Below are 23,004 nucleotides of genomic sequence, written 5' to 3' on the forward strand. Positions count from 1 at the left end.
TCAAAACTCATCAACTTTTTATGGAAATGAACAAATAAAATTGGTCATATCTTAAAACTTATGAACCTTTTTTAAGGACATAATTAAGCTTGTTCGATGCGTCTTAGACTCAGCTTCCTCCAGTGTCAGTGTGACGTGCTAATTTTGGAACATCCTGTATAACGTTCAGATGGCTTACTTAAAACCATCATACAAACTAGGGAACTTAAACCTATAGCTTGCTCTATCACCACTTTGGGACAACACCATTTAATTTTGTTGCTAAGAAGCAGCGGAAGATACTCAAGTCACCTTTGTTAGAAACTAGTTAGTAGTCAATTCAAATTAATGTTCTGCATAAGTTATTAATTACTTCCAAAATAAACATTAAAAGCAGTTTAAAGATATGATTGGTGAGTCATGTCTAACGCGAAAAAAGAGTCATTCATAAAACAAAATAGACAAAAAGGCACATCAAGTTAAATGTTGTGGCTTCTTATGTCGTTGTAAAAGGAGCTATTTTGCTACAAAAATGTAAAAACTGACGCGCTGTCCACTGTACAGTCAGTGTCAAATAGTTCGTGACACACAAAGTGGGCAAAAATTGCCAACAACCTTAATCCAATGAGGGCTATCGTTTTTATACTCAACAGTTGGCACCCCTGGCGATTGACAGGACCTTACTCTACAGTGGCGCCATCTTGATGAGTTCAAATGCGATAGATAGTCCTCCTACCACTTTAGCACTCACCAGTTGGTGCCACTGTCTTCGCTACTAGCAAGTGACAGGACCTTACTCTACAGTGGCGCCAACTGGTGAGCGCTAAAACGATAGCCCTCATTGTAACAAAGACGTGTTGCGAACTTTTTGGCTACTTTGGGTGTCACTAACCATTTGACACCGACTAGCTGTACATAAATTATCTACATCTGATTATTTGACAAGTCCGTTTTAACGGTGTTCTCGAGGTTGTAACATTGACAAACGGACAGGTCATTGGCCTACTGATATAAATGTCATAATTTAACAGTTAAAGTAAAAAAAGTCTTATTAGTTAAAGTCGTAGTTATTATTTATTTGCGACACACCTACCTATTATACTCATGAGGTTACGTTGTTGGTAAAGTAATACATTAAATTAAACTTCTTCATTCGACTTTTTGGTATGGTCAACCAAAAGGTAACTTGGTACCTACCTACTTTGCTTACATAACAAAATGAAAACTGTAAAAGTAGATACTTACTGAAAATTATTCACTAATATTTTTCAATAGCTCGAGACTCAAAAAACAATACTCTGCATTCTTCTTTGGATTCAAAAATCTAGACACCGCGGCACTCTGTAACCATTCTGTATATTTGCATGTCATAGTCTATGACTAAATAGGTCTTAAGTAACATTATATCTAATCAAATAAGAACTACTCTGTAACCACCTATTTAAGGCAAATAAATGATGATTATTATTATTATTATTTACAAATTCATCTAAAAATGATAAGCGCCATCTATCGGACAAATAGGTAATAATTATAATAGATGATAATAAAACATACAAAATGTTTGGACAATGTAGTCGGTAATCATTGTTAAAATAATAATAATTGTACATTATTAATGACTAATCAAGCGTTTACAAGCTTCCACCACGAATAATAATCATAAAATTTATCACAATCATTTATCATTAAAATGTTCACACCGAACTTGAGGAGTCAATACTGATCAATATAACAATGATAAATCGCAATTAACACAACAATAAAACATTTATAGATTATGCTTCTATCGGCATTGATGATTAATACCAAATCAATCATTAGGGCAGAGTTATGTTGCGGGAGAAGTGAGGAATTGGCCATAGATACGAATAGCCAGACTGCGTCCTGCTATGTCTCAACTCTTAACCAAAAGGAATTAATACGCAGTGATTTCAAATTATGTTTGACTCCTGGGAATCAAACCTAAACCCTCCGAGTTGAGAAAGTCGCGTTCCATTACGTTTAATCTCTCATCTAATGAACCATTGAGGCTTATGAAGGGCAAGGTTCTACCCGTTTCTATACACTTACATTTCTTGTTTTTCTGTTCTTCTTTTCTTATTACGTGTATTGAAAATGCGGGCCTATGCAGACTAAATCCTCCACTTGCTTCTGGTAAATTAGAAAGGGGCGTCATCCGCAGTGGAGACCCAATGAACTAATCATGATGATGATGCATAAAATGAAAAGGCTAGAACTGAAAATTTCCTTTTAGACAGTACATTCTTCATTCAGGTCACCACACATCCTACATCTTTGTTACAAATATCTAATTGTTTCTTATTATCCATCAAGTAGTTCTGTGACAGTCCGCCAGACAAAATGAAATCTGGAACGCGTTCCAATCTGTACGTAACATAGCAACCACTGTAACATGACCGGCTCTTTGAAACAATTTCACGTACATCATAGGTCTGACTACAATTGCTGGTCATCTTTACTTTGTTTTGATGCGAACATGCATAACCTGTCACTTCTAATTACTCTTGAGATGAATAACGGCTTTTAAGTATTGAAGATTTATTGCCAATTTAAAAAACATATCACGAGGTCTTATGATGTAAAAGATAAGGTTCAGAAACCATTGATAAATAAAAAATAAGTTTGTAATCAAATCAGTGTGGTTCGGATAACCTTAGTTGCCAAAAGCTCACGATTTTTATCAAGTGCATCGATATCATTCGATGAATAAATCGATTTAAAGTTACTCGATCGTTTCCGTTAATCAAGCTTTTGTTGAATGATTAGATTCTTTATCTAATCAGAGCTATATTGTATTTATTTTTAGTTTGGTTTAGGAATTCCACGCGTGTCATACTTGTATGACGGAAACTGCCACTTGTCGTATCAGGTATAGCCTTGAATCGTTTCGTACGTCTCAAAATTATTATCTATATTATTTAACTTCCGAAGTATGGATTTAAGCGAATTGCAAACTGGAAAACTTCGAAACAAAAATTACTTTGTGATTCACCTGCGATTCGAACCCAGTACCAGGCTTTAAGAGAGTCCAATTACTACGGGACCACACGCTACGGAGATATTGGTGAATACCTACCTGAAATTCAGGTGGACCTGGAAATTTCTCTAGAGAACTTAATTCATCATTGTCATAATTATTAGCATCATTTCTGCCACAGGATGTCCACTGCCGAACATAGGCCTTCCCCAATAATGATATCTAGTTTCAGTCGATTGGAAGCGGCCTGCATGCAGCGTCATCCTGCAAATCTTTCATGACGTCACCTTTTCACCTTGTAGGTGAACGTCCCACGCTACGCTTGCCGGGGTAAATGACAACCATTCCAGGACCCTGCTACCCCATCGGCCGTCAGTTCTGCGTACTATGTGCCCTACTTCAACTAGCAAGTCCACCGGGCTATGTCAGCGAATTTAGTTCGTTTGAGTTCGTTCAGAAATGAGGAGTTCTATACTCCTCATTTATTAATCTTACTTCTTTTCCAAATTGAGAAGAAGTTGAAGCAGACTGCATCCAACGTCTTCCTACACCCAATATAAAGTAATCGGATTACTGTAATCCGTCCACCTGTCGGACATCTGTAACATCAATCGGTCATCTGTCCACCTTGCTAGACGTCCCGCTACATCAATTATGACACCCCGAAACCAACTGCAGCAGGAAAAGCAATCTATACTAATATTATAAAGCTGAAGAGTTTGTTTGTTTGTTTGTTTGTTTGTTTGTTTGTTTGTTTGGTTGAACGCGCTAATCTCAGGAACTACTGGACCGATTTGAAAAATTCTTTTTGTGTTGGATAGCCCGTTAGTTCCTGAAGGCTTTAGGCTATTTATCATCACGCTAAAACCAATAGGAGCGGAGCACCAATCAAGAATATTTCAAATCAGTGATTTTTTTCCTTTTGAGAGCTGACGCTGCGTAAACGGTTAAAGTTTCGCAAAAATTATGTATGACAGGATTGTTCCCCTTTAAAAGTTCTTTAAAAAAGTCCGCGGTAGCATATGTCTATCTTTTAAGGTTGGCTCATAGTAACCATTTTTATGCAAAAAAAATCTGTTTTAAAATAATGCATTATTTGCGAAGGTGTTTTTATAAACATGATATTAATCCTTATCCAAATAAATAAATTATTCACCACAAGTATTTAATTTTAAACATTCTTGCCCTTTACACCATTCGATTTCAATAAATATCTTAGGAGATATCGCAGTTTTAAAATCACATCGCAGCAAAATAATGATCAAGTACTACGCGCGCTACTGATGGATCAATGCACAGCCTAAACCGCTGATCGTAAAGACCTGAAACTTGGACGGTGTGTTCTTTGTATGACGTAAGCATCTGATAAGAAAGGATTTTCCAAAATTCTACCCCTAAGGAGGTAAAAAGGAGGGGCAAAGTTTGTATGAAATAACGAGATTCCTTCGTCCAATCTACCTACTTAAAATTTTGCATAAGCATTCTATAACAGAATTAATGGAAGACGTGTTTCGTATTTTAGTGAAATGCACGCCCTAACTATGTTAAAAAGGGGTAGAAAGTTATTTTAGTGGTGATTTGCTTCAAAGTTGATATTAATTACTCATTAGTGCATTTTTTTAAAATCATGACGTCATGTTAACGACTACCATACTCTAGGGGCCTCCACTTAACCTCGGAGTGGGTGCCCGCTGCGTGCGCTCGCCCAACAATGCATAGTAATGCATGAAAGTCATGCCGCGGGCACCTGCTTGCGCTGTATACATAAACTCATTTTCGCGCGAGAGTTTTGGCGGAGGCCCTTGAGGTAGTGGGAGTAGTCTTGAGGAAAAGCTCCTTCTCCCACGGCCAGTGGCATGCTGGAAACTTGGTAATTCTAGCACCCGTAGGAAAATATAAAAAAAAGTTTACCAATAATACTGCGGTAGGTGTAGTTTTCGATTTCGTTGTAAAAAAATAATACCACCGAGTAACTTTCACCGGATCAAAGGCCGAGCTGCATATTCATAAAATATAAGAAAAAAATATTTTCATGTTTATTTAACCTGATTTTTATATTTTAAAAGTATTCAAACATTTAGATAATAACGTTAAAACATTTAAAAATAATCGTATGAGAACGTTTTCGACTTCTCCACGGACGAAGTCGCGGGCAAAAGCTATTTGTAAAATAATTAGACTAAATTATTAAAAGTGCCTACCCAAAGTCATTATTCCACGCGGACGAAGTCGCGGGCACAGCTAGTTAGTTATGAAATTACTCACAAGTGCATCAAAGTATAAAACTAGTTTATCAACAAATGGCCCGGTCGTTGACTCCGAAACAGGTTTCGACTTTTTTCGGCTGTCGATATTTTTTGTCTTGTTAGTTATGCAGTTAATTGGATGGAAGTTATTATGATATTAAGCGCCTCTTGCTTATCAATTGGTAGATCCAGTGAATAAGTTAACGCGACTACAGATTGAGAACTGTTTCGATTTATAGGTAAGAAGCTTTTGGCTGACGGCATAAGCTTCGCTCGCGTATACAGGGTGTTAGGTAAATGGGTATATGAGCCGGCACTAGCCCATGTTAACATGGTCATATAAATGGTATGGTGAAGTCAGAAATTAGATATCATCATTTTATTTTTTTTAATTTTCATACAAAATAAATTTTATAAAATCCGATTTGTATGAAAATTAAAATAATTAAAATGAAGATATCAATTTTCTGACTTCACCAAACCATTTATATGACCATGTTAACATGGGCTAGTGTCGGCTCATATACCCATTTCCCTAACACCCTGTATAATCTTTCGGTCTGTTAACCAAAGATTAATATGTCATTCTTAATGAATTATGTACCTACTTTATCTATTACTGTAAACCGTATGTAAATCCTCAGTTTTTAAGTAAGTATAAGTAGGCATTTAGTGAATAGCGGAGAACTTCTTATATAACTCAAAGGTAACTGACTGACCCAAACCACTGGACGGATCGAGCTGAAATATGGCATGCAGGTAGATGTTATGACGTAGGCATCCCCTCAGAAAGGATTTTACGAAACTCCACCCCTAAGGGGGTAAAACGAGATCCACGCGTACGAAGTCGTGGGCGGCCGCTAGTTGTAAATAAAGTTACAGTTAGTATGTTATTTTCGTATCGTAGTAAGTTCAGACGTTTGTTTACGGAAGGTTTTTAACCGCCTTAAGTGGGCAGGTTTATTTTATTATTCACACTGTTGATAAATCCTTACCATATTACAGATACAGTGCATTTGTCATTACGAAATACCTACTTGTTTTATGCCAACGAAAACAATTCTTATTTATAATAAGACAAAGTTTATAATCGTATTGTAGTTTGGAATAAACCGGTTTAGTTGAGTTGTGTAAAAGTGCTCTATAAAACATAAAAATAATATAAAATTATTATTTGGATAAGCTGAAAAAAAAAATACAAAAAATAATAAAAGTTTATTTAACAACTTTAACATTTTACATTACATTGTCGGTACCTACATTTCTTTACATAAAGTATGCATTTAAACTTATAGTTTTGCCAAATCACCGCCCAACTCTACGTTTTTGAATGGGAAATCTATGATATTTTTACTGAAAAGTTTTTGCTGCTTAATTTTTGGTTCATAATTACCGTAACTTTTCAGTACTACCTCTCTACTGCTGCTACTGCTACACAAAAAATGACTTGCAAAACTGTTCATAGAAGCGGTAAAGATAAACTCAACAATATTGAGCTGTAACCGATTTGTTATCTATTCTTATAAAACCAACTTCACTTTTATTTAATCGTAACTATTATTTGAGTAAAAGTGTTTTCACTTTCGTAAACAACTGAACTAAATGAACTGATGACCCTACATTAAGAATTACCGACTGTTATTCCCCTCCGATAACCGGATTCAATAATATGTTCAGTCGAATTTCATTAAAACCGAAGTTGATTTTAAAAACCTGGGAAAGTACCTGTTTATAAAAAAATATTTTATGAAGAGAAGAAAAGAAGTATTGAACCACTTAGTGACATGTATGAGAGCTTTTTTTTAAATCAAATTAACTAAGAATACATTAAACAACAAGGTGGACCGACAACCTCCATTAAGGTAGCAGGAATTCGCTGGATGCAGGCCGCTACCAAACAGGCGATGTGGATATCATTGGGGGAGGGCTATGTTCAGCAGTGGACGTCCTGTGGCTTAAATGATGCTGATGAAATTAAATAAAAATAATATTGGTTAAAGAGTATAGACGAACGAATGATCGCCTCTACCATAGCACGTTGGGTGACGCATTCCCGGTAGGCCAATTTATTGCTAATACAAAATTCGCACCATAAAAACTAAACGTATAAATTATAATAACTTAACACTTTGACAGACCATGTTAATTCGTAATTGCGAAGTTCCGTTTTCCTAATACAAACAAATCATCACGAGTTAGCTAAGCCCGCGTATAGGATTTGGAGCCGGCAAGTGTGAATCGCGTTTTGGTCGCGGGTTCCGTACCCATATTTTTATTACTGAAGCGGCTGCCCGCGACTTCGTACGAGTGGATCCCGTTTTACCCCTTAGGGTTGGAGTTTCGTAAAATACTTTCTTAGCGGATGCCTACGTCATTACATCTACCTGCATGCCATATTTTTAGTGGTTTGGGCTGTGCGTTGATAGATCACTATGTCAGTCAGTCATTCAGTCAGTGACCTTTGAGTTTTTTTTAATTAGAATTGATAATTTTTTTTTGCTTCTCGCAGATTGCACTCAGCCTCGACAGGGTGGGATAGAATCAATTATGATTCAATGAATGAAGAATGGAATACGTGATTTTCGGTAACAGATTAAAACTCACACTCATTCACGAGATCTAGAGGCAAAAAAGTTACTTATTGCCTTACTTATTTAAAAGTTTCCATTAAGACGGGAAGTAAAACAGGTACAGTCTTAATTTAATTACTGCTAAATATCTAATCTATTACTTAATATATGCAGGAAGCTTTTTTGTATGGGTACCTACTTATTACGGTGAATTGTGATAATTTCCTAAGAGATCGATTTTAATGTATCTATAAGTATAATTATTCAAAATCAAAATTATCTTTATTTGTGTAGACTAATTAAATTAGTACTTACAAATGCTCTTAAGAAGCCTATACATGTCTCTATTAATCTTTATTTTTAGTTGGCCCTAGCTTCAATGATCACAATAATCTAATGGAATCATTTTTTAATTAAAATCATCATCCTCATCAGGCCAATTCTTCTCCTCTACTTACTCCAAGAACAACAAACCTCAATAATTTACCTGACGCAATTTATTTTTAACCACAACTGGGAAACTCTTGACCTGCGTCTCACCCGATGAAAAGTGATGAGGTCAAAGGTGAAAGCTAGTTATACCCAGAATCCTCAACCACGGAGGAAATGGCGAAAATGTCGGATATCAACAATACACATTGTTGTTACGGCAAATGGAGTACAACCTATTTGGCCTCAATCCCCGCGATGGACTGCTCATTCATGTTTATGTGGACAAAATTCATTAAAAACAATGACTACCTATAATTATTATTACTTAAAATAAAGGTTTTTTTCAGTTTATTTTTTATTCCAACGCGGATCTCTAAAATTAGCGTCCAGATACGTGATAAAGGGATTACTCCATCATTACTGGTGATGACCTAACGATTTCTATTCCTCGGACTGTGGCGTGTCAATCAAAACTATGTGTTAACTATGTTTTTGTTTCAGTATGTTGTTTCTTTACGAGATCGAATCAGAAATGAGGAGATCCGTAAACGAACTAAAGTCGCTGACATAGCCCGACGGATTAGCAAGCTGAAGTGGCAATGGGCATGGCACATATTACGCAGAACTGACGGCCGATGGGGCAGCAAGGTTGTAGAGTGGAGGCCGAAAAACACCCACAAGGTGGACCGACGACATAATAAAGGTAGTAGGAAGGCGCCGGACGCAGGCCGCTACCAACCGGGCAACATGGAAAGCATTGGGGGAGGCCTATGTTCAGCAGTGGACGTCCTATGGCTGAGATGATGATGATGATGATGATGATGATGTTATTTGCAAAAATACATATTTTATGTATTTTAAAACGATACTAATTGGTAGCATGTCGGAGCATTCAGGATGTTTATTTTTTCATAGTTGTTTAAATAATAAGGATTGATTCTACTTACTGCTCAAATGCAAAAAAAATTTCTCAAGGGACCTAAGTTCAAATTAACTCTTTTTAATTGATCAACTTTTAAAAAACAACCCGTATAATTTTAAAATTAAGAACAGTTTTATTATCAGTTATCACATAATTTTGTAATTTTAAACGAGTGTATTGCCATTAATTGTATTTTTAAGATTGTTATTATGCATTTAAATAGGTAATGAAGTTAAAACTTTAAAGCTTAAACCAGTTATTAAAACAGTCACATAAGTTAAACTATTCAATTATCTGCACCATATTTTCATTATTATTATTATTCCAAACTGTAACTATAATGAAAGTAACGCCCGTATTCACAAACATTACTATGAGGTCTCCCAGTGCGCGTGGACGCACAGGGTGACACACAAACCATCACAGAGCTATGAATGGTTCGTGTGCTTCACTTAAGCAAGCATCGTTTGTGAATACGGGCATAAGTCTGTCAGTCAATTTGTAATACGTTTTCAAACTTTCAAATTCAAAACGTTTATCGCATGTCACATTACGTTAGTTTTTGAATCATGTGAGATTTTTACGTCGAAAGACAGTAATTACTGCCCTGTATGACTTATGGCCTGTGTTTTGTTGTTTTGGCAATAGTGTTAGAAAACATTGTAGAGGAGACTAAGGAGAGTGAAACAGAGGTGACAGGGAGCTGACAATTACACGCCAACAGTGGGGTGTCGAAAGAGCAATTAATTCGCGAAGTTGCTAACTCGATAAACTGTCATAGGTTCAGACAAAGTGACTTACAACTCACCTCTGGTACAACACTCCTCGGATTCCCCTATTCTTATTATCTTTAAATTCTATAATTTGTTCCTACCACCCATAATCGTGATATCCATCTGCTAGTTTGCCTCCTGTTTGACTCCTCCTATGTTCTTCTGATTAATTTCGTTGCGGGTCCAATGACAGTTTAACTTTCCCCCGGGACAAACTTGACCTTCATTGGTTGGGTTTTTATGTCGGTCAAGCTGTAGATCCTGGCTACTGTGTAGCAGTGGTGGGAACGAGAGGTGGGAATAGTCCCGTAGTTTGCCTCCTGTCACAAAAAAAAATACTTGTACATAATAATATAGCCCTCATATTGAGAGAATCCACGCGCAAGTGACACTTAATAAACTCTTAAATTGATATTTCCAAGTATTACAACACGGATGCTACCTTTTGAAATTTTAATTTCTCCGGTCCATATAGAATGGGCTGGTCCGACATTTTTGCAACATTTACAATACCTAGAGTTGTACAAATGATGTGTGAAGTGAGAGTAAAAGAACCAAGGGCGAAATCCAAAGGTCCCTTGTTGATTGGACGCATAATAATCGCTTGTCGACTAAGCTGATATTGAATAAACAAAAAAACAAGAAACGTCACTATTGTAGAGTCGTTATGGAAGGCAATGAGGCGTAGTGGCTCAGTCGGCCGTTCGAAGAGCAAAATTGATCCTGAGTCGATGCCCAGTCGAGTCAGTTTAGTTTGACTTGACTTGACATCGAAAAAGAATGGGTTTTCCTTCGGGATAATAATTAGGTAGTTGTATGACATCTTGTTTAATACATGGATGTTAACTATTCGAGTTAGTTTACTTTATATTGGTCCAAAACTAACTAGTGTACCTATATTCATCATCGGCAAAATATGTATGACATAATCATGCGTTTAAATAAATCTTTTTAATATTAGAACAAAATCACTGAGTGACATATGGAACTCATACTTTAACATTTTCCACAAATAGGTACCTACCTACTTAGCATTTAAAATATGAATTGGCTACTATTAAAATAATACCTACCCTATTGTTTTGTGCCTATTAATAAATCGAAACGAATTATTAAACTGTATAATTTTCAAGTTTTAGGTTACTATACCAATAATCATAAAACTATTGGCATTAGAACAATACACAATAAAATATAGGCATTAAATTAGATATTTCGAATCCATGATTCATCATGACACACGACAAATATGGCAAAGAGCAAGTAGCTTTCTTTGAAGAGTTCCGTACTTTATAACTGACTAGCTTTTGCCCGCGACTTCAGCCGCGTGAAATTTAGTTTTTCACAGATCGTCATAAAGTATAGCCTATATGTTATTCCGGGTTAGGTATAAACAATAATACTGAAAAGCTTCGTCAAAATCCCTTCAGTAGTTTTTGCGTGAAAGATAACAAACATCCACACATACTTTCGCGTTTATAATATTAGTAGGATTGGTTTACTACTGATTGTTGTCTTGTGTGGTGGAAAAAGATTGGAAATATCAATGTGATAAAGTTGACATTCATTCTGCCATTTTTTGATGATGTTGAGAAGACAAACTTATTGACAAGACCCTGGCAATGTGCTTTCGATGTCGCTTTCGATTCGATAAAGATTATTAAGCCCTTCCTAGGTAACCTTTGGAAATTGTTGTGTATACCTGTAATTGGCAAACATATTTAAACTAAAACCCCAATTATGTGTTGTATACTGTGAATGTCTTAAATGTGTATTGCTGTTGGAGTACCTTTATCAATAAATAAATAAATAAATAAATAAACCTTTATGAACACCCTCACATTATTTTAAATTGACATCTCTATTATTAGGCTCATTGTTGTAAATATTAACTCAGCTCACATGAAATACTTAATTACACATTTTACACGTTCTATATTAAGAACACGTTACTCTAAAAATACTCTTACTACTTGACATTCATCTTGGCCTTCGTCTATATCTACGGAAGAAATTATGTAAACAAACATTAAAAATATCTACTAAACATTAGCCAATTATCATCTAAAATCAGGATCTCATAAATAACCAATCGATGATTTAACATCCGTCGTGCCCTACGATACAACTTCTAATCACGAAGTTATAATATTACTGCATTACGACCAAAAATTAAGACTTCTCCAATTAAACGTGTATATCGTTACTCTTGAATCTATGCGTGCATCTTTACCGACAAAAGTTATGCCGTTACCTAATATGAATACAACACGATTCTCGGCCTTAAAATTACCTGCAATAAAGAGAATCAGCATTGTTAAAAGTCTTATCGTGACTTTCAATTTTAACTTGCGAAGATCATACGGCCATGTTTTTCGGACGACTTTTGTAGAGGTATAAAAAGCATTTGCGTCTTCTGTGGTACCATCAGTTAGTGTTGACCCATCATTGTAGGAGCATCATAAAGTTCAGGTTCAGGCGGCAGTATGAATTTGGTAATCACTTTTCTAAGCTAGTGGGTTGTGATTAATGAGTGCGCATTGTTTTCGGATAAGGGTTGCCATGTTGTGTAAGCTAACGGTTGGACATTTGTGACGGTTCAGTGCGTTGACAATTAACGATTTTGCGAATTCTGTGGACTAGTTCGGTCAAATATAATAATATATATAAAAAAAATCATAGCTAATGACCAGTCATAGTCATATCAAATGTAATAATACTAAATTAACACTTAAAAATATTTTTGTTTAAAAAGGATACAATTATAATCTGATAAGATTTTAATTGAACTATTAAAATTTATAAACGTTTTAATATTTTTTGGACAAATCAAAGTTCTAGTTTACATACCTACATGAGTCATCATTTTACACATCGTCATATAAAAAATAACCGCGTCAAGTAGTAACTGTAAACATTTTTCATATTTGATCTGATTTCCGCATAATATTTCAACCGCAGAGACAGTTTCCTTGATTTAAAAGTCAACGGCGATAAACACATTCACTTTAAAATGTGAACCGCTGTCTCATTGCTTTTGTTTCATAAACACACATTGTTGCAGATTTTGATAGCCGCCGTGGTTGCGGTGTGCGGAGCCGCGAAACTGGACCGCAACTACTTACCGCCTGTATCAGCCAAAACTGCTGGCGGCAGTCCAGGGTCCTTACAAACTCCGTTCGCTGGAAACTCCTTCAATGAAGGAGCCAGCAACCTCCCCAAAGGCAGCTTCACTAACGAATTCCAAGGAGTGGTAGTTGACGCAGCTGCTGCTGGTACTAGAGCCTCTGGAGAAGGTGAAACGGGACTTGGAGGTCCTCGTGTGTCCTATGGCTCAACTGACTCCAGAGTGGGCGAAGCTGCTTTTAGAGATGCGCCCAATTTCCGACCCTTCCCTGGTCAGGATTCTGCTGAAAGCCAAAGCCAACAGAGTGACAGTCAGACAGCGGGCGCCTCTCAAGACTTCAACCAGAACAGATTCAATTCATTCGGAGAATCAAAACCTGAGCGTGCTCAAGCTGCTTTCGACCGTGTGGCCAACACCTTAAGATTCGAAAACGAGGTTGGACCTGAATCTTACCATTACGCCTACGAGACTGACAATGGAATATCTGCTGAGGAAAATGGTCTGGCCATCAATGGTGTTCAAGCACAGGGTGGTTTTTCTTACACTGGTGACGATGGGAAGGTTTACAGCGTTTCCTATATTGCTGATGAGGGTGGATACCAGCCTAGAGGTGATCATCTGCCGACTCCGCCTCCCATTCCTGAAGAAATCTTGAAGGCTTTGGAGAAGAACGCTCAGGATGAGGCTGCTGGAGTTATTGACGATGGTGAGTTATGTTTATCCTTATAACTTCTTCTTAAAATAATTATTTCGTAAATATCAGTTTTTTTAACTTTAGACTGAAACAGTTAACACTGAGCTTTTGTTTAGCTTGATAATTTTTAGTGAGTCTTAACTACTTATAACTGCGTTAATTAATAAAATATCAGTTATTACACAAGTTTGATAACATAAAGTAGAATAATTCCTGCTCTAGATCCGTCGCCTAAAACTTTATAGTTAAACAATCGTGGAAACAAACGATTCACTTTATTATACTAGTAGGTACTCCATGTTATACCTTCCTTATTTTACTAAAGAGCTTATGAAAATAAGGAAATCATTTTACAAAAATATTAGGATTACAATGTACCTACTCTTAATAAACTTTGAACGTTAAGATATCCAAAGAAACACTAGTCGTTACAAGGATTCAAAAAAGCTCATTAAACTTCTGAAGACAGATCGAGTGTCTAAGATCTTTCGATATAAAAAGTGTAAAGTAATAAATCTTGATCTAGACACGTCGTTCTTTGAGATAAAGCTACTAAAATATGAATCTTATTAATTTATGCAAATTCAAATTCAAATTCAAATTCAAATTGTTTATTACATGAAACACGGTACATAGGATGGAACACAAAATTGATGATACAGTTCAACATGTCTCGCCAAATTATGGCGTGTAACAATTAATGCACATGTTATGTTTGCGGATCTACCGGAATATAATTACCGTTCCGTTTTGTAAAGCTTTCATATAAATGTAAGCTTCTTATTATTAGTTTTGCTACTTGTTAAAGGATAATTATAACATCTCAAATATAATAATTGTACAATCAACAGCACATCAGTCAAACATAGATATTGAAAAAAAAAAGCCCATTTCACTAAAAGGTTTTAGTTTTCAGCGACGGTATAAATCTGAATCTTGGATACATTATCTCCATAATAATTGAAATTAAGTCTTTTTTTTCGTCATAAATAAAGTGTTATTTATGACGAAAAAAAAAACAACAAATTGAAAAAGTCAATAAAATAATATCAGTCATCATCATCGGTATCTTAATATTGAAATGACGCTCTTTACTATTATAGTAGTATACTAGCACTAAATGGATAATAATAAAATAACATAACCCTTGTCAAGATAAAAAAAATAATAGCTGAAAAAATCTGAAAATTACGAAATTAACTAATTTGACCAAGTAGGTATCAAGTTTCAATAGTACTTAACATTTGAACTTATTACTGTACCGTAAACTAATTAAGAAGCTTTTTAAGCTCCAGAAAGAAATGGTCAACGTCACTATCTAATTAGAGTTTAACAAGGTCGTCGCCTTGTTGAGTAACATCTATTATCACACCATTCCTTTTTGATACACGCTTTATGAAAAAAGTTGCCAAGCGCGAGGAGCATTCAAGCGCAAAGGGTCCCGTACATATTTAGAATGCTTCATTTGATATAAAAATGCGTTTTAGCAAGCTGATATCATTTATATCGTATCCTACTTATCGTAGTTTTCTTCAGTAGAAATGTTTATTGCTAAATTAAACATGTAGAGTTTAGTTTTCCTGTAAAAGTTTACTGGCAAGTTAAGAAACAATTTTATGGAAAAAATGCTATTTTTTTGCATTAATGATCATCATGATACTTACCAAGTACAGAATTTTAATAAATGTAATGTTAGATAGATTTTGCCATGCGATCTTTTATGGATTCTGTTTTTAAAAGTAATATTGATCTCCAAAAAAGCTTCTAAAAATAATGAATCGAGCGCCATATTCAGTTACAAAGGAACTCGCTACTGACTTAAAACCATTATTAACAAGGTATTTGATTGTGTAACCAGAGGTTTGATTCTCATACATCCTCACAAAAACATCTGGGTCATTTACCCTTAGATTGTGACACGCATCATCATTTCGTCACTCTATTGGACCCAAATCAAAGCAGGTGATACAATGTTTATTTACATTGCATTCATAAATATCTATACAAGATCTTGTACCAGGTCCCATTGTATTTACTGATGTACATAGAGTGATAGATAGCTTGCTTTGTGATAAGCATATTATTACTTATGACATTATAATAGGTTGTGCAAATGAAGTAGATCAAATAGGTGTTTGTAGGATGATGTTTCAGAATGTTGAGCAAGATACGGATAAGTTAAATAATAGTCAAGAGGAAATTCTCACAGTTGAAGATTTCGTACAATGTGAAACAAGTAGCGCTAATTGAATGAATAAAAAACAAAAAACAAACGTGCTTAAAGCTTACTTACATGAAACACGAAGCAGTTACATGATTGCAGTTTTATTTATTTAGCTACAGCTTGATTAAACGTTGACCTATATTTAAAAATACTGGAAAATTTTTTTTAGTCGTGTCAAGCAAACATAACATTTGCATTTGCAAATTATTAAAGCATGTCCGGTTTTTGGAACGCCTCAAAAAGCGACCCATTTAAGAAAACCGTAACATTGCAGATTAGCCTTAAAGCCTTTTGTATGCGGTGACAAATGTATTGCCGACTGATACATCGCTTGCGCTAGGCATTGACAAATGATCAACGACTTTCATTTTTTATTTACAGGCTCATACGACGCTCAGAAGTACAATGCGGGCGATTACGCGGAAAGTGACAGTGGTAATACAGACCACAGTGACCGGCAATCACCTATATTTGGGAAGCAGCCCGAGTCTGACGCAACTGCAAGTGGCACGTTCATCAACCAGAACAATCAGGCTTTCGGACCGAACACCAACGCGTTACCTGGACAAAGAGATTCGTCTAAAGATTCTCAAAGCTCTGTCAATGATTTCGGCTCCGTTGAAAACTTTGGACAGACGTCACAGCCCGGCCGTGGTAACTCTAACAATTTCGGCTCCAGAAAGGAATATCTACCACCTACCAACGGTTTTAATCAGAATGGCAGGGTTCAGAGACCGTTCACCCCTACTGGAACTAACGCTCCACAGTCCAACCAATTTGCTGACAGTCGTCCAACTTTTGCTTCTTCTGGTAATGGCGAAGCTCAAAACTACCAAGGAACTCAGTCGTCATCCAACTTTGCCAGGCCAGGCTCCAACAGATTAGATGTTCTCGCCCAAAGCGCTTCAAAGGAAAACTCACAAGAGAAAAATGACTTTGCGCCATCGTCAAACAACAACTTCGGGCAATCTGCACAAACTAGTCAAAACTCTGGAAGCAGTCTTGGCTCTAGGACAGAATACTTGCCACCTGTTAACCGATTTGGCCAAAATGGAAGAACTCCAACTCTGCGTCCTCAGAGACCTACTGCTTCGGCTGAAGCAACCTCGACTGCAAGCTTCAATGCGTTTTCCCAAAATACTGGATCATTCCAGTCTAACAATGAAGACGGGCAATCCAGTTCTTCAGGACTTGTATCTGGAACAGCTGATAGGTTCAGCGGTTTCCAACAGCGCCCCCAGTCTTTTAACAATCAATACTCCCAGAACCGTTTCCAGGCTAGTCAGAATGGTCAAAGCCAAAATCAGGGAGACGATGTTTCATCAGACGCCAGTTTTGGTGCCATTAACTCTCAACGCCCAACATCTCAGCCTAGCACTGAACTAACGACACCTTTTGAATCTAACGAACAACCACAGAGCACATCAAGTCCATCGACCTCGTTCAATGCTTTCAATTCTCCCACGAATTCCCGCCCAGCTTCGCAATACAGTCAAAACAACGGCCAATTCCCTTCTTCGTCTCGCCCTCAGAACCGACCTTCCCAATCACAAGGCTCCTCTTTCTCCTCTCAGGGACAATTTAACCGACCATCCTTCACTTCCAACCAAATATCTTCGGAAGGAAGTCTGAACGAGAATGTTCGTGATATCAATGACGCTCAGTTTTCTCCGAGCACTGTCAGACCTACATTTGGTCAAGCTCAGGGACAAGATGATTCTTATTATTATAGGCAGCCCTCAAAGGCATTCAACACTCCTTCAGGGTCCAGATTTCCAGGTGCGTCATCTGGTCAGTTTGATAGCGTGAACCAGCAAACGTTGCAGGGCCCCAGTCAATTCTCTGGAGAATCTCAGAAAAACTCCTTCCAGTCTCAAAACATTAAATATCCTGAACCCCCTACTGTTCCAACTGCCGCACCTACAGTATCCTTTGAGCAGTTCCAGGGAAGCACTCCTGCCTCACAGTACACTGAAGCTTCGATTAGCCCCTTCCAGTCCATAAACCAAGCTACGACTAAATACCCCAGGCCCCCAACCGTACCTACTGCTAGTCCCTTCCAGCCTTTGAACCAGGCTACAACTAACTCGGGTAGTTACCCGACCATACCTACTGCTGCACCCTCACAGTATAACGGAAACCTCCAAACTACTGCATCATCATTTGCGTCAGCACCTACTGGTTCCTTTGGCTCAAGGCCTTCATACCAGCAGCCTGCTCAGTCTAACTACCAAAGTCAACCGCAGGGATCTTCGCAGTTCTCTCAGACCGTAGGATCAAGTCAAGATGCTGCTAAAGATGACTCAGAACCACAAGTTGCCACCCAGCAATACAATGGAGAGATTTATGAGTACAGCAAACCGGCTCAAAGTCTTCCTGCTCCTGCTCAGAAACAGACCACTTCAGGTGTTCAACAAGGTCAGAACAGAATTCCTGAGTCCCAACCTACCCGATCTCAATTCGATGCCACTCAGGGTAGCAGCAACGTTCAAGAATACACACAGCAACCTGCCAGGCCTACCTTTGGAGCGAGACCACAATTTGGTTCTCAGACTAGGCCTCAGTTTGGTCAGTTCAATTCACAAGAGCAGCCTACTCAGGAATCGAGACCCCAATCGAATGCTCAATCCTCATTTGAAGGTTCTCAGGAGAACCAAAAGCCAGCTCAGAGCAACCGTTCCAAATGTTGTCAATCATTAGACTCTCGTCTGCAATCTTTCAGAGGGACGCAGGGCAATCAAGGTCAATTCGGCTCCCAATTCCCTGGATCACCTTCCCAGACTGTGAGTCAAAACACAGGACGAGGTGAGGTCTTCGGAGGACCCCGAAAACCTCCCAGCTTCGACCAAGAAACCGGCTACCATTACTAAGCAAGTGCCATGATGAATTATTTAAACTATTAATAGGTAAAAGTGGTGTCTGGTGACAAAAACGTGATAAAAAATGGTGGTAACGTGTATTTAATTTATGATATTGAACGTAAAATTGATAAAATGGTAATGACATCATTAAGTATTTATTAGGATGATAATGTGATTTTGTACAGAGAATTCTGTATTGTGTTCTAATAAATTACTGTGTAAATAAATAAAATGTTGTCCGTTTTATTTTAAACTGAAATCTGTCCCCGATTTCCCCTACTGATTTCATGCCACTGAAGTCTTTATCACGTTTGTGTATTATCTATTTTATTAATATACACCACTAGAGTTCGTAAGAGATAAAACTAAAGCCTATAGGTTAAATACCTCATGAATGAATGCTAAAGTTACAACAGTTTCAATCAATTTACTGAGAAGCCTTGAATAAATTACCTAAACCGCTCAAAAATAATAATAAATTACTTTCAAAACCACAAAAGAACCATAATCGCATTTTTAACTGTTTTTATTGAAACACAATAAAATATTAACTGTTAACTAGATAATATAAATGTCTTTCATTTGGCATCGATAAAAATAAATTGGACGAGGTCAAGAAGCGCACACAATATAGTATATCAACTATGTTATGTCCATTCATAATATTTTTTGAATCATGATAGCTGTCAAAGTTAATTTAATACCTTATATGGATAGAGACAATCATTGATCACAACGCCATTAAAAGCACTATTGATTAATGGTTTAGATCACATCTTGTCGGAACCACTTAAAAGCTCTGAAAGTTCTGTTAGTAAGAAGTTCTGAGGTCCGCCGTAAGATGGCGTTGTAATACAACCTCAATAGAGCTTTTAAATTTGTAGGTAAAGAAAATGTTTGAGTATAACAAAATACGAGTAAGTTATAATATAGTCCAGTCAATAAAGCATTATAGATGGAAAACTGTAGAACACAATTTCTGACTTCAGGACTTTATTTAGACTAGTTAGGAGGTGAACATAGCAAAAGTCCCCGCCCTTAGCCCTTGAGCCGGCGGGGGGTTTAAAGGTGCCACTTTTCGGTTTTTCGCTTAATCCTCGGAAACTATGCGTCCTAGTGACATGACTACTTTGAACCAAAAAAAGCATATTCAATTTGCTACAGATGAGATATACAAGTTTTTCTATAAATTGTATAGTTTTCGCGGCATCTGCTCTAGAAGGTCTGTAATATTGGAAATTTTATTTTGGTCTTACATGTTCCCATCAGGAGAAAATCGACTAAATCAACATTGAGCAATCATTCTAGACATGCGGGAGCATGTTAAGCCTAGTTCCAGCGAGGGGACTACACCGTGCGTATATTTAGACGAATCACTTTGAGCCACTTTTGAGTCCTCATCACTCAAAAACTACTGTGCATTAACACTTCAAATTTGGCTCATGTGTTGAGACTTACAAGATATACATCAGTTTCAAATTTCATAAATGTGCCTCAAACGGTTCTTTAGATATTGACGTCCAAAAATCTACATGTCTGACCTATAGACCAAATTCTAACCACTTCCAGATGACCTCGAAGGTTCAAAATTGGCATCCAGAAAGGTAGTTATGTAAATACAAAGGAACAAATAAAAAACCAGTAAATTTTAACATTTCACATGACTGTGATAGATAGATAGTAGTGCTCTAAATATCGATTTTTGAACGTCAATACCTAAATAACCGTTTGAGGTATATTTATGAAATTTGAAGCTGATGTACATCTTGCAAGTCTCAATACATGAGCCAAATTTGAAGTGTTAATGCACAGTAGTTTTTGAATGATGAGGAGTCAAAAGTGGCTCTAATTGGTTCGTCTAAATATACGCACGGTGCAGTCCCCTCCATGGAACTAGGCTTAACATGCTCCCGCATGTCTATAGTGTTTGCTCAATGTTGATTTAGTCGATTTTCTCCTGAAAGGAACATGTAAGACAAAAATAAAATTTCCAATATTACAGACCTTCTAGAGCAGATGCCGTGAAAACTATAAAAGGTATAGAAAAACTTGACTGTCTCACCTGTAGCAAATTGAATAAGCTTTTTTTGGTTCATAGTAGTCATGTCACTAGGACGCATAGTTTCCGAGGATTAAGCGAAAAACCGAAAAGTGGTACCTTTAAACCCCCCTCTCCCCGCCGGCTCAAGGGCTAAGGGCGGGGACTTTTGCTATGTTCACCACCTAACTAGGCTAAATAAAGTCCCGAGGTCAGAAATTGTGTTCCACGGATTTCTCTCTACACCGTCGTTAAGGCATTCATTGACTGGACTAATAAGGTTTAAATACGTAATCAGTCTAAAGATAGGTAATTATTTTTATATGAATTATTTCCACTATAAAAAAATCTAAACGTTCCGTTTTCATTAATTTGGTTTAAGTTGTTGTTTTATTGATTATGTAGTGCAAATATGACGCTGATAAGTACGTTAACTTCTAAAGCTGGGTTACTGGTGCACCATCTTACTTTAACTATAACAAAAGTCAAAAATCTGTCAAATTCCATACAAAAATACATCCAGTTACCGTTAAGTTAGCTGGTGCAACTCAGTTTTAAGTATTAACACATCAATTTATATGTCTTTATGGTTCGGTTTCCAACTGTCCAATATTCTAAAATGCGAGATGCGGTTAAGCGATACCAGCCGGGGTAATATTAAATTGGGTTCCCATTTTCATAGTTTTTATTTTTTGTAAGCCTAGTACAGGTTTTGCTTCCTTCAGGGCTTTTAATCAGTTTTTGAGTCGGAAGAAAAAAAAGACTATTCTGCTCTGCTTTAAAATGAATTGAAGAGAGTATTATGTCCAGTTGTACAGCCTTCAACAGTAAATAGTTTTAAAATGTTAACAACATTTACTTGCTATTTATAACTTTAGTTTATGTGTTAATCAGTCAATTATGGCAAGACTTGACTTATTCTGAGCAAACTAGCAAACTAGCCCATGTTTTTACGGAGTTCATCCTACGCCATGTTAACCTTTTGGCATTTTTCTCAGTAATTAGATGTTACAATCTATGCTAATACAAGGATGCCAATGTTTTCATTTACAATTTGGACAATCGTAAGGGCATTAGACCAGAGCCAGAACTGTTGTACACCCGTATTCACAAACATTACTATGAGGTCTCACAGTGCGCGTGGGCGCACAGGGTGACACGCGAACCAATCATAGAGCTCTATTGAACGCTGTGCGTTCGATTTGCTGCTTCACTTGAACACGGGCGTTAGTTTGTTTGTCTGGTACTGTAAAATGACAAATATTATTCCAATAAATGGAAAGTTGTTAAAAACATTAGATAGCCTTATGCCCGTTTTCACCATCAATCCCTAATTTTTAAGTGACCTCTATGGTAATAAATAACAGGAATTTTGATGTTATATGTGTCACTTAAAAATTAGGGAGTGATGGTGAAAACGGGCACTAGTTAGTGTCTGTGATTGAGGATTCCGGGTGAAGTTCGCTTCCACCTTTGGCCTGATCATCACTTTCCACCAGGTATCTACCTATGATCCGTTCTATGATTTATGTTTATAAACTGTCATCTGTAACCCAAAACATGACAATATTTTGTTTGCTTTAATCTCTGCAATACAATCGTGAGACATAACTATCAATCTGAAGGAATCCACGATTCGACAAGTATCAAATAGTAGTATGAATAAACATAAATGGTATCAATTTACGTTCACAATGTCAGAATATCAATCAACTATAAATGGAGTGTTATTTACCATTCGATTCTGACATTATTGTTTTGTTTACTTTGTAGTCTTCTACTATATAAAAATAAGTCGGGTTTTCCTCCCTGACGCTATAACTCCAGAACGCACGAACCGATTTCCACGGTTTTGCATTCGTTGGAAAGGTCTCGGGCTCCGTGAGGTTTATAGCAAAGAAAATTCGGGAAAAGGGGGTAAAACAGGATCCACGCGTACGAAGTAGCGGGCGGCCGCTAGTATATTATAAATCTTTACTAAGAAGTTTTCTTTATTCATTTTAAACATCACACAGTCTATTATCTAGACCTAGAAGTTAGGTAGCTAGCTAATTAACTTGCTCGACCTATAGGCGTTGGACTCTACTATTCTTTTAGACACAATTAAAAAAACTCTAATTATAGCTAGCTAAAGTAA

The 23,004-nt window shown here is 36.9% G+C and overlaps 2 protein-coding genes across 2 annotated transcripts in view; both read left to right on the forward strand.

The window, feature by feature from the left end:
- The window catches only part of LOC135079825 (pupal cuticle protein 27-like), a 363,223-nt gene that overhangs the window by 189,042 nt on the left and 151,177 nt on the right, over positions 1–23,004 (forward strand). The gene's annotated exons all lie outside the window — the stretch shown is intronic.
- LOC135079816 (mucin-2-like) lies at positions 12,350–19,098 on the forward strand. Its single transcript, XM_063974429.1, has 3 exons — positions 12,350–12,418; positions 12,988–13,756; positions 16,350–19,098. The coding sequence occupies exons 1-3, from the start codon at positions 12,410–12,412 to the stop codon at positions 18,836–18,838; spliced, it is 3,267 nt and encodes a 1,088-aa protein (XP_063830499.1). The 5' UTR covers positions 12,350–12,409; the 3' UTR covers positions 18,839–19,098.

Source organism: Ostrinia nubilalis, chromosome 17 (genome assembly GCF_963855985.1).
Source record: "Ostrinia nubilalis chromosome 17, ilOstNubi1.1, whole genome shotgun sequence".
Taxonomy (NCBI): domain Eukaryota; kingdom Metazoa; phylum Arthropoda; class Insecta; order Lepidoptera; family Crambidae; genus Ostrinia; species Ostrinia nubilalis.